The sequence below is a fragment of the Choloepus didactylus genome, chromosome 9, assembly GCF_015220235.1.
Source record: "Choloepus didactylus isolate mChoDid1 chromosome 9, mChoDid1.pri, whole genome shotgun sequence".
NCBI lineage: Eukaryota > Metazoa > Chordata > Mammalia > Pilosa > Megalonychidae > Choloepus > Choloepus didactylus.
In genome coordinates this window covers 96,072,374-96,086,224 of record NC_051315.1, presented here as the reverse complement: position 1 = coordinate 96,086,224, position 13,851 = coordinate 96,072,374, and the positions used below count along the sequence as shown (strand labels likewise).

Sequence of the window (13,851 nt, the reverse complement as noted above, 5' to 3'; positions counted from 1 at the left end):
AGGCTGCCATGTCCAGGTATGCATGATCATATATTCTAATATGTTTACAAATCACTTTATCATTTTACCAAACTAGGGCAAAAAGTGGAGGCCTTCTTCCTTCATTCACCATCTGCTAGTTATATCTAGTTTTGTAAGCTGACACTGTGTTTTGGCTTCAGAGGAAGAAGAGTACATTGTCTAATCAACACAAGCTGCCAAAACAATGGAACCAACAGTATTCTCCTCCCTCCCCCCAAATCCACAAAACATGTCAACCAAATGTATAATTCCAGAGTAACCCCAAAGGGGTCAATTAACAAAATAGGATAATTTTTTAAAAAAAGCTTGGATACTACTAAACACCTTTGAGATAAGATTGCTATTTTGCCTAAAATTCCTCCCATTCATAAATGTAAATGTGTTAGCTGGGTATCCCTCAGTTTTCCACATTATTGTTCCATATTACTTAATGACATCCAAAAAATAAAGGCACAGAAGAAATAAGCTGGACTGGGAAATCAAGGAAAAACTGAAGTGTTATTCTGGGCTATCTTGGAGACAAAACTTTGTGCCCATTGTTATTTTCAACAAGTCATTAGAAAATTCTTTAAGTAGATTTATAGTCTAGGCTTCCTAGCCAACAGAAGCACAGGCATCCTAGTGTTGGTCTCCTTTGATTTTGGCTTTTTAGTCAACACCCAAAGTTTTTTTACAGAATTACATGTATTGGGAGGAAAATGATTAGAAAGCCCAAGGTTTGCTTAAACCAAAAACAGGGATAGAAAATGATTCATAAGTATTTAGAACAGCTGCTGTCAGGGGTGGGGGGGTGGGGGGGATATGAAATTCAACATTTTAAATATTTGAAGTCTAGCTCTTCAATAATAAAAAGCGGCTCCCTGTTACCTGGGTTTGGAGCAACAGGTAAGTTGAGGATTCTCCCTAACTTAAACTTAGATACCACCTTTGAAAGAAAAGAGGTTCCTTATATAATAAATACATTCACAAGACACACTTACACATTGTGGGATTTTATTTGGGTCAAATTCTTAGTACACAGCAACAATTCCGAATACAATTAAAAAAATTAAAAAGTGAATGTTTCCCCCACTCATCTGGAGGTGGCTTAATGGCACACACAAGAAACATTACTGGCAACAGACTGCTCCCTCAAGTTTTCCTGCATGGTTTTCACTCAGCTAATCACAACACGATCCCTCCTCTGGGAGCTAAAAAGTACAACTGGCCAGATCACAAATTGTTTACATTCTTTTTTGTAAACTATTTCATTGCTAAGAAAAAGGTGCATGGATAAAAGTATGGTTAAAAACTGCTTTTCCATAGAATTCTGAAGTTGCAAAAGACATTTCCATTTTAATGTGAAAATAAGCTTTCGTTTTGTTTTACAAAAAAACCCTCAAGATACTTAGCAAGGATCATTTTATACACAACTAGACCCTGTCGTTTCATTTGTCAGTTTTTTCTTAAAGAATTATGAGATTCTCAATAAGAAATAGGAAGAAATATCAACATAAAGTAAATAAGTTAATGAGCACAATGCCTACATTGTTTTATAAGGCTTTCTCAAATAAGGCTATTTGTGCTGTGCTCCTGCCTATGTTGAAATGATATAAAATTTTTGTTAGATACACCTTATGGAGAAGACCATTTGTACTGAGTGCTGTTTCAGAAAGGTTAAAATGAAAATTATTTACTAACAAGGATGCATTTAATTGTACACTCCTTTAAACAACCAACATAGTCTGAATAATCTGACGGTATCTATCAAAACATGGCATATCTTTTCAAGTATCTTCCTGAAGGCATCAAGTAGAACTCTGATTTTTAAAGAAAAATACAGCACTTTCAATTAAGATAGTTGTGGAGCAGTGGAAAGACTACTGGATATCTGACCACTGTTAACTAGTTAATACATCTAAAACATCGAATCGCATCTAACTCTAAACTTCTTTGAACCTAAGTAAATGATGGTAGCGGGGGAGGGATGATTTCACCTTACCACCAATCAGGAGTTCCTGGCCATAGAAGTGGGAAGTGAAAAGAGGGGTAGTGCATTCAAATCAACAGTCACCTGCCAAATCCACCATCAAACCTTTTTCAAAGGTAAAGATGTGGTCTTCAGGACATGCCATGCCCTCTCCACAAGAGAAGGTGATAAAAAATAAAGGAGAACAGTCCTTAATGCCGAAAGGGAAAGAGGGCCTGCTAAAAGAAAATGAAAACAAAAAGATAAAAAAGTAAAGTGTCTACCATCATTCTGATGCCACCCAAAAAGAAAAATCTTATCTTAATCAACATAAGACTGCTAAAAAGTACAGCTACATTACAGACATGAATGTAAGGATGCATAAAACATTCTTGATAGCTGGCCAATAAACAGCAGGAGAAGGAAGGAAAGGGGGGTGGTGAAAATGTCTCACCCAGTGACTTCTTAGGAGTATAGCAAAAAGTACCAAGTCCTTGCCAATACTGACTCTAAGATGCTGGGAACAGGAGTTGCTTCTGAGTGAGATAGAAAATCCTTTCCAAAAGGAAAATACTGAACACAACAACTTAAAAGATAAATTTAATCCAAACACAGCAGGCTGAATCTCTCAGGTCTAGATATTGACACATTGGCACTATTTGTGTTTCTTGGTTATTGCCTTGGCCATAAGGTAAAAAAACAACAAGCAAGATTTTCATTCATATCCCCATGAAGTTTCATATATTAATAGAGAAAAACAAAACAACCCAAGAAAATAGACTTTTTTTTTCTTTCTTTTTTAAAGGCAAAAAAAGGAGTGGGCATACAAGTTAAAAAGTAACACTTCAGGAGGGAAACCTCCCCCATTGAATTCCCTCTTTCCTTATAAAATGGTTGCTTACTGGTCAACAGATTATAGACTTCGATTATCTTTGCTACAATATTAATAATATGTAGCAAGATTTCTGCATTCATTTGGAATTCCTAATACTGACCTTTTATAGTTCACAGAAAGATAAATAGGAGGAAACTTATGATAAAACAGGAAATACAGCCCTCACAGCCCATTAATAGCATGCAATCTATGAAATGTTACATACATTAAAAGTCTCCAATAACTGTAGGCCTGGTCCATCATCATTACATAATATCCTTCCAAGACACTCTACAGAATTCAAAACTACAAATGAAGATACAGAAAATCCAACAGGGATTGTTTTTTAAAACAAAAATCACACACGTTAGTACTAAATAATACAGACAAACATCAGTTGACCCACAGATTGCCCCTGCTGCAGACCTGTAAAATGAAGGACTTCACCATGTCTTCTGCACTCCCCAATGCTCAAGGGTTTCAACAGGCAAGCTCCCTTCTTGCTGACCCTGCCACGTCTGCCTGCCACAGGTCTGCTTCTTGTGTAGGTGTCAGCTATAGCTGTGAGCTGTGAGGACTATTTGTTGGATTTCAAAACACCCTTTGCACTATTAATCCACTAAGCTTTCTCAGCAAAAAATTAATAATGGGAACATCTAATTTCAAAAATGTTTTCCTAGTTATACACCCAGTACTAAGAAGAGGTTAAACTACCTATGTATAATCTAGGTTGGGTCCATAAAGGAGCTAAAGATTCACAGGATACTGAGGGCCACTGCTTTTAAGAGAAACAGAATAAGGGATATGGAGATGACCTAACAAAAGTGTGAAGTGGCATATGTATTAGAGGGAAGTTAATGAAACCTAAATTCAAAGTCTTCAAAAATTTTAAAAGCAAAGTAGCTAAGTTGCAACGTGTAGGAAAAAAAAACCGCAACAAAAAAAAATAAGGGAACATATATAGCTGGGTCGCATTTAAATGTGAAATGCAGTTTTGTGCTCACAACAGATGAACAAGTGGAATATAAACTTCTTACTGCAGGATCTGGATCTCATACACTACTACACTTGTCCATCTTTCAGTCGAATTCTATCATTCGCACTATATCATGTTCAGGGCCTACATTTGAAGTATTAGGAGCTACTGCCTTTGTCGTTTCACCCAGCACAGGGAGGTTCCCCAGCAATGCTCTATTCTGGCCAAGTCACAGACTGGGAAGAACCCACATTGATACCTGGCCATGAGCTGGTCCATCATCACAGTGTTCACCTACTGAGTGCACCAAGTCCTCCTGGATTTTTTCAGTATTTCTCATATATTGATAACAAAAGTGATGATTAAAGTCCTATGTCCTATAAACTCCACGAAGTTTGAATTTATAATTGTTGGGCAGATGAAAAAAAACAAACTTTGTTACTGTTGATTTCAAAATTATATTAATTTTAATTTGTGATCAGGTAAGTCTGGGCCAATCAATCTTATCCTACTATTATATTCTTAGTCTGAGACATAAAATTCAAACTCCTACCAAGAGCAGCCACTTCAGAGTCGAGTCACACAAAAATCAGGACAGTATTTACCTTTTCTAGAGCTACGGGAATGAAAGATTCAGATAGCAGCAGGTAACAATGGTCATTAGTGATGTTTAGAGAGCAAAATAGCAAATCTTTTATTCCTGGTGACTGTCAAGAAACCTGAAAATAACTGCTATTCTTTCCCAAAAAAGAACAAAGTTTTTCCAGTGAAAGAAGTAAAGAAATAGTTGTTCTGACTTCCAAGATCCTATCCATCAAAACAGAACCTAAGGCAAGGACTTAGGATGCCTCTGAGTGGAACGTTTCTATGATTCAATCTCTTCAGACCCTTAGAAGCCTTCGTGTCTAGCTTTGCACCCTCACCTCAGCATATGAACCAGCCTATCAAATTTCACACACATGAGTACACTGGCCATTAGCAGCAATGCAGTCTCATGCAACAGCACATTAAAATCAAACCTGGGCACTTGTTAACTACCCTTGGAATGTTTGGAGAATCATATTTCATCATCCTCATATTCTGAAAATTGAGAAGCATGAAGGAATGCAAGTCAGTTTAGCATTAACTCATTTGGTACACTCCAGTGCTGAGAGAATGTAGAATTTACAGTGTTAAAAAGGAAATAAGCCACCTGAAATAATTATAAAAATGGTTAAATATGGTATTTAAATATTGATTCCTTCTTCTTCATACAAGTGGAAAAAGTATGGGCCTTAAGTACCCACTGGGCCTTGAGGTTAATCCCTTGGCACAGGTATTGAAGAACATTTAATGCCATAGATTCTGCAGGAGGGGAAATCCCAAGGGTGTACAGAATTCCTGAGAAAAATCCCAGATTTTTTTCTCTGAATCAATCTGATTTATTTTAACTTCATAGTTAAGTTATTTCTTTGACATACTCAGAAACGGTCACTTCATTTTAATCCAGACAGCTCAGCAGAGTACAAATTATGGCAGAAAGATCCATTTGTTCATACTTGGTTTGCTTTTTTGGGGTTTGTTTTTGTTTTAATACTAGGAGATAAACCAAAAATACATAAGTAGTTTTTATTCATTTATATCCTTCATTCATTTCACTGGAGGGTAATCCCCAGGGCCTTCTGACAATCTGGGAAGACCTGACTATTCCTGTGAGGGAAGCACAGCCCTACTGAGCTTTACTCAGAATAATGCATGATAGACTCAACATAATTCCCAGGAAAGAGCCCAGTCACTCCATTCATCACTCCCTCATACCAACCATCGTCGTTCTTCTTGATGACATAAATAATGGCTCCTTCCTGAAAGGATAGCTCATCTTCTTTGTCTTTTGTATAATCATAAATTGCCACAACTAGGGGTAGGGGGAAGAAAAAAGAATGTTAAAGAGAAGAAGAAGAATCCTAGAAACATAACCAAAAAAGTGAATATTCATCCTTTCCCTGCTTCTGCAGCACTCAAACACAGTGACTTTCTAAACACAAACCAATTGTTTTTTTTCCTAACCAGTATCCAATCCTGTACAATGGAATTCCATTTTCTGTGGAGATTAGGTTCTAATTTGAGTACAAATAGCAAAAATCACAATTATCCAACTTACCCTTCCAACAGGCCATGGGAAGGTACCTCATTGAAAACAGATATATAATCCCAGAACCAGGAAAGATGGCTATTTCTTCAGTTAAGCCTTTGTAAACGCATCAGAATTATACTTGTGTATTGAGATATAATATGAGACGCATGTAAGAAATGACACAAACTAAGGGAATAGATTACATCTCCTTTCTCACGATTTTGGAGCTTATGCCTAATCAGTGAATAGAATGGTGGCCTGCTGTACGTTTAAGGATTCTCCCATTTTTTTCCGTCATAGGGTTGGTTGAATTCCCACAAGTTAAATGCATGAATGATGCAAGTCTACTATATACATATTATTTTTGTTTTTTAACAGTTTCGTTCATTCACCATACAATCCATCCTAAGTGTACAATCAATGGCTCTTAGTGTAATCATGCAGTTATGTACTCACCAGTACAATTAATATAAGATTTTCTTTTCCAAAAGAAAAGCCCATACCCTTTATATCCCGTTATTTACATTTAGCTTTGGTATAGTGCCTTTGTTAAAATTAATGCAAGAATATTACAATATTACTGTTAACTATAGACCTCAGTTTACATTAACTGTATTTTTTCCATACAACACCCTATTATTAACACCTTGTAATAGTGACACATACGTTTTTATATTTATACAATTAACCACAATCGCTGTTCGCTCCAGGTTTTACTAAGTTATACAGTCCCCAGTTTTTATCCTCTAGCTTTCTTTCTGGTGACATACAGGACTCTAGCCTCCCTCTTTTAACCATAGTCACACTCAGCTTTGTTAATTACACTTAGAGTACTGTGCTACTATCATACAGTATTGTGCTTTCCATTTCCGAACCTACATATTCTTTTAAAATACATGCTGCATTATATTACCAATTTAACCTATCCACAATAACAGAGTAGAAGTATTATGCAAACCTAGAGACCTATAAACTCACCTGTGATTTTTATTGTTTAAATAACTTGGTAACTGGGGCCTTTTAACAATATCTCATATAATCTCTGATTCCTAAGTAGTACACATGCCTTAAGTTTAAGTAATTTGGGATACTCTATGACTTACTCAAATCCCTTGGAAGAGTTCTCTTTTGTTCCAACCTCTTCATCCCCAGAACCTGTTTTATCCTACTCAGAATTTCATTCAACGAAATCTCCATCTATCCACTGCTCTGAGAACCATACAATGACTTTGTTAGTTTTCTGGCAGCCTCACTCTTCACATAAATTAGTAAAAGGAATCACAACAGAGACTTGTGATATAATGCAATTGCCCTTGTTAGAGAAAAATTGTTTCCAGCTTACTGTAGTAAAACTTAAATGGCTCCCTTAAGTTCTGAATACTTCCCATTATAGTGATTTCTTAAGGATGTGTGAAGATACTTTAGAGGGGCCAAGGAAGTGTTTATTGTGTATTTCTCAAAATATAACTACCCAAACACCTAAACAAGTTTAAGAGTATTTAGTATTTCTAGTCAACCTAATATTTTCTAGCTTTATTTTTTGTTAAGAGAGACAACATTCTTGATGCTTAATTAAGGAAACAATATAAAGGCTACTTCAACCACCAAAGAGTTTAGCAGAAATAGAAACTTATTGTGCTCTCTGCGCATCTGTCTTCTTTAGAACACAGAGAATAAACTAGATAGAATTTACATCATATGTGAATTCCAGGAGTTCTGTTTACAGTTTTACAGAGATCAACACTTTGACAACTACTAAACATTTTCTCTTTTGTCAAAATTAATAACTGCTATTATGAAATTAAGTCTACTTTTTTTAAAATATAAAAAAAAATGCTCTTAAGAATTATTAAAAAGTTCATTTTCACTGCAGGGAAAGATATATACCAGTGTTTTGTTCCATTTAATTTCTTCATCTTAAAGAATCACCTTTGAAAAAGCAGACTATTCATCAAAAGGAAAATAGACTCGATTTGGCACAACAGACTTATCAAAATAACTCCAAGGTATATACTGAATATGAATATCTTATGCCATTTTCCCCAATATTCAAAATACTGTGTTGGTGTTGAGAAACATAAAATTTGTCTAGATCTTAGCCAGGAAAAATGGTTTTGACAATAGTGAAGGAAGTCTAATAAATATTTTTAAATTGCGCATATATATCATACATAGTATCAAAAATCACATGAAGCATTAAAAAAGCACGAGGAAAAAAAAACACTTTTAGCAAAAATGCTAAGTATTTGGTTCCTATGGTACCTACACACTGTTTCTCTCAACATTCATGTTAAAGTAAAAATAAAAATACATTCTAAATTTCAAACTACATTGTTCAAATTTAGCATTTCAGTCAAAGGTATTCTTTCTAAAACATTTTATGAAGGTAACTGAACAAAACTTCTTAGCTTACAGGTTTCTTTATTTTTTTTATCTTAATCCTATAACTTTATATGAAGTATGCAGCAATATTAAACGACTAATGGTGACATACACTGGTGGCAGGCAATCAGTAAATGACTCAATTGTCTTTTCTCATAAAATAAGTGAAGTTGAAACAAGGGATAACAATCTAAGCATGAAACACCTCCACACTCCTGAAGGCAGAATCCATTCTTTACTCATCCCTGTGTATCCCTAGCACTGAAAAAAGGGCCTAGCATTTTAGAAACTTCTAAATAAATCTATATTCTTCAACTACTGAGACAATAATAAATGTAACTAAAATAGGCACAGAAAAAAAAATCAAGAAGATATTAAAATAACAACAATGACCAGCAAATATTGTAGTGCATTAAGAACCATACCTAACAATTAAGTTCACTGAACTGGCAAGGCACTGGATAATCAAAACGTTAGTAAATAAGATTTACATTTCAATATAATCTTTGTATGAAATCACTTATTGTGAATTGAAATTTTATTTATATGAAAAATGAAAAGTTTATCATAAGTCAGTAAAACCTTATTAAAGTAATCTGGAATTTGTACATAAACTGCCTTAAGGTGGAACAAGGTTAACCTTGACACTCAGTGTAGTTTTTAAAGCTAATTAATTTAAACTAAGAGACATTTTAGAACATATTGGGGATATTGTTTCTATGAAAATAATGCTATAAAACAAAGTTTCAGTTTGATTGTACAGGTTTTTGCAAATTTTTGTTAAATTTATCCTTATGTATATATATCTTTGATGCTTTTGTAAAAGATTGTTTTGTAAATTTCAATTTCCAATTTTTGTTGCTAGTACATAACAATATAATTAAATTCGTATATTGACTTTGTAACCTGCAATCTAGCTAAGCCTTCTTTTTTTACATTTTTTTACTGTGAAATATATATACAGAAAAGTGAAAACTTTCAAAGCACAATTTAACAAGTAGTTAGAGCTAGCTAAGCTTTTTACTTCTCCTAGCTCTTTTGTATATCCCTTAGGATTTTCTATACATAAGATATGTGTTCTGCAAATGAAGACAGTTTTACTTCTTCCTTTCTAACTTGTATGCTTTTACTACCTTTTCTTGCCTTATTGCACAGGGTAAAGACCTCCAATACAGTGTTGAATAGGAAAGAGGCAGCAGACATCCTTGGCTTGTTCCTGACCATATGGAGTAATATTCAGTCTTTTACATTTAAGTATAATGTCACCTATTGGTTTTTTCATAGATACCCTGTATAAGTCAAAGATGTTCTCTTTATCCCTAGATAGCTTAAAATTTTATCATGAATGGGTGTATTGGAATACTGTGCCAGTTTGTATTTATTATGTCCCCCAGAAAAAGTCATGTTCTTTGTGGCAATCTTGTGGGGGCAGATGTATTAGTGTTGATTAGGTTGGAACCTACTGTTTACATGGAGATGTGACTCAATCAGCTGTGGGCAAGACCTTTGACTGGATAATTTCCATGGAAGTATTACCCCACCCATTCAGGGTGGGTCTGAATTAAATCACTGGAGCCATATAAAAGAGCTGACAAACAGAAGGAACTCAGAGCAGCTAAGAGTGACATTTTGGAGAGGAGCTGCAGCTGTAAGAGACATTTTGGAGAATGCCATTTTGAAACACAACCTGGGAGCAAAGGAAGAAGATGCCAGCCATGTGCCTTCCCAGCTAACAGAGGTTTTTGGAACACTATCAGCCATCCTTCAGTGAAGGTACCCTATAGTTGATGCCTTACCTTGGACACTTTATGGCCTTAAGACTGTAACTTTGTAACCAAATAAACCCCCTTTATAAAAGCCAATCCATTTCTGGTATTTTGCATGATGGCAGCATTAGCAAACCAGAACAAATACTGTCAAATACTTTTTCTACATCAACCGAGATGACAGTTTTCTCCTTTAATCTGTGAAAATGGTGAATTACACTGATGGATTTTCACATGTTAAATCAACCTTGCATTCCTAGAATAAACTCCACTTGGTCATGACATGTTATCCTTTTTTATATATTGCTGGATTTGATTTGTGAAAATCTTAAGAATTTTTTGTGTCTATGTTTATAAGGGATAATAATCTGTTGTTTTCTCTTCTTGTAAAATGTTTTTGGGAATTTTAACATCATGGTAATGCTGGCCTTATGAGTTGGGAAGTGTTTCCTCTACTTGTATTTTCTGGAAGAGGTTGGGTAGCATTGGTATTATTTCTTTCTTAAATGTCTAACAGAACTTTCAGTGTACTTGGTACAGTTTTCTTTTCTTTTTCACTCTCAGTGAAGTTTTTCCTTTGCAGAAAGATTTTAAACTACAAAAACAATTTCCTGAATAGATACAAGGCTACTGAGATTACCTATTTCTTCTTGAGTGAGCTTTAATAGTTTGTGTCTTTCAGAGAATGTCCTTTTCATCTAAGTTGTTGAATTTACAGGCACAAAGCTCCTCATGGTATTCCCTTATTATCCTTTTAATATGTGTAGAATCTGTAATGATGTCCCCTCTTTCAGTCTTTGTATTGGTAATCTATGCCTTCTCTTTTATCAAATATTCTTTTATAAGCAATTAATGCTATACATTTCCTCTAGTACTGCATCACACACATTTTTATATGTTCTGTATTCATTTTCATTAAGTTAAAAATATTATCTAGTTTCCCTTATAATTTCATCTTTGACCTGTAGATGTTTTAGAAGTGTATCATTTAATTTCCAAATACTTGGGAATTTTCCAGATATATTTCTAGCTAAACTCTTTTGTGGTCAGAAAACATATTTTGTATTATTTCAATCCTCTTTATTTATTGCAACTCTTTAAATGGCCCAGAATATGGTCTGTATCAGTGAAAACTCTGACTGCATTTGAAAAGAATGTGTATTCTGCAGTTACTGGATGACATGTTGATCAGGGCAAGTTGGCTGATACTGTTGTTCATGTTTTCTATACTCTTACTTGATTTTTTGTGTCTATCATTACATTTCTGTCAATAATTTAGAGAGAAATATTGAAAACTGTAATTGTAGATTTGTATTTTTCCGTTTCAGGTTTATCTTTTTGCTTCATGGATTATGAAGCTGTATTATTAGGTGCATGTATGTTTAGGATTGTTATGACCTCTTTAATGAACTGATCCATTTATTATTATGAAATGTCCTTCTTTATCCCAGGCAATAGCCCTTGCTCTAAAATTTTCTTTGCTGATAATCATAAAGCCATTCCAGCTTTCTTCTGATTAATGTTCCATTCTTTTTACTTTCAACCAGATGTGTCCTTATATTTAAAGTGGGTATCTTGTACACAATATATAATCAGGTCTTATTTTTCTTATCCAATGTGAAAATCTCTGCTTTTAAATTGGATTGTTTAAACCATCTCTATTTAATGCTATTACTGATATGATGGGTTTTAATCTACCATCTTACTTGACTTATATTTATAAAAAAAAAAAAATCCTTTTTTTCCTGTCTTCTATTAGACTGATTTTTATTATTCTTCAAATATCATCATACTACTTCATATTTAATACATGAAACCTTAATAACAGTACACTTGTTTCCCCTCATTATTTGTGGTAGTAAAATCACTTCTGCATTTGCTCTAAACAATAAACTATGTTATTATTTATTTCACATTAAAGTCAATTATCTTTAGAAGAGATTAAGGTATGGAGAAAATGTATTTATATATGCCCACATATTTACAGATATTTACACATTTACTTAAAACTTGAGATTTCATCTGGTATCACTTTTCTTTCATCTGAAGAAGTTCCTTTTGCTATTTCTTAGCATATGTCTGCTAGTGATAACTTCTCAGTTCCCTCCCGATTCTTTTGTCTGTAAAAGTCTTTAATTTTTTTAATTCTGAAAGGCTATTTTTTCCTAAAGAACTTTAGGTTGACAACTTTTTTCTTTCATTACTTAAAGATGCCACTCAATGTCTTTTGGCTTGCATGGTGTTTGACAAGAATTATGCAGTCATTCTTATCTTTGTTCCTCTGTATGTCATGTGTCTTTTTTGACTCTGCTTTTAAGATTTTCTCTTTATCACACTGGTTTTTAGCAATCTGATTATGATATTCCCTGGCATGGTTTTCTTTATGTTTCTTCTAGTTGGGGTTCAATGAACTTCTTGGATATGCATTTTACAGTTTTTATGGCAGGAAGATTCTAAAATGGTCCCAATGATCTCTGCCACATGATATTCAAGCCCTATGTAATCCGGGCCCCTTGAGTGCAAGCTGAACCTAGTGATGTGCTTTTTTTAAAAAACAGTTTTAGTCATGTACCATACAGTCCATCCGAAGTGTACAATCAGTGGCTCTCAGTACAATCATAGAGATGTGTTTACATTGCCACAGTTTTTGAACATTCTCACTGCTCTAAAAAAACAAAACAAAACAAAACAAAACAAAAAAAACCCATGACCTTTATACTCCCCTATTAATAACATTTAGCTTCAGTGTGGAACTTTTGTTACAACTGATGGAAGAACAAACTGTTAACTATAACAATGAAATCTGTAGTTTGCATTAGGTGTATTTTTTTCCCATATACCACCCTATTACAAACATCTTGTACTTGTGACATACATTTGTTCTAGTTCATGGAAGAACACTCTTACATCTGTACCATTAACCACCTTCATCGTCCACAACAGGCTTCACTATGTTATAAAGTCCCATATTTCATCTTCTAGCTTTCCTTCTAATGACACACATGATCCTAAACTTCCCCTTTCAACCACTATCATAGATACAATTCAGCGCTGTTATGTACACACAAGATAATGTGCTACCATCAACTCTATCCATTCTACACATTTACAATCAACCTAAAAAATTCTGCACAAATTAAACATCTGTTTCCCATCCTCTATCCTCATTCTATCTTCTGGTAACCTAAACTCTAGATATTAATTCCATGAGTTTTCTTATTACATTTAGTTCGTATTAGTGAGATCATACCATGTTTGTCTTTTTTTGTCTGGCTTATTACACTCAAAATAATGTCCTCCAGGTTCATCCATGCTGTTGCATGCATCGGAACTGCATTCCTTCTTACAGCTGAATAATATTCCATCATCTGTATATACCATATTTTGTTTATCCACTGATTACAGCTGAATAATATTCCATCATCTGTATATACCATATTTTGTTTATCCACTGATTAGCTGATAGACACTTGTGTTGCTTCCATCTTCTGGCCTTGTGAATAATGCCACTATGAATATCAGTGTAAAAATGTCTGTAAATCCATGACTTGCTTTTAATGAACAGTATATGGCAAAACAGATGGGATACCAGTTCCAGGATTAGGTGACAAGAATAGGTGACTTCTGTCTTGTTTGCACTCTGTCTCTGGCTCTTTACACTTGCTCAACCTGATGAAACAATCTGTCATGTGATGAGCTGCCCTATGGAGAGGCCTATGTATCAAAGTTCTGAAGGCAGCCTCTGGCCAACAGTCAATAATGAATTCATGC

At 34.5% G+C, this 13,851-nt stretch overlaps 1 protein-coding gene across 23 annotated transcripts in view; it reads right to left on the bottom strand.

Annotated features, from left to right (window-relative positions):
* Positions 1 to 997: 997 nt before the first annotated feature.
* The window catches only part of ABI2 (abl interactor 2), a 173,131-nt gene continuing 160,277 nt past the window's right edge, over positions 998 to 13,851 (bottom strand). For 11 of the 23 annotated variants that reach the window (XM_037849008.1, XM_037849016.1, XM_037849010.1 and 8 more), the window contains one exon: positions 5,538 to 5,713. In XM_037849008.1, the coding sequence (XP_037704936.1) occupies positions 5,538 to 5,713 (176 nt within the window). Of the gene's footprint in view, positions 5,714 to 13,851 lie in introns of all 23 variants that reach the window. The other 12 variants (XM_037849023.1, XM_037849022.1, XM_037849029.1 and 9 more) reach the window with 2 other exon arrangements.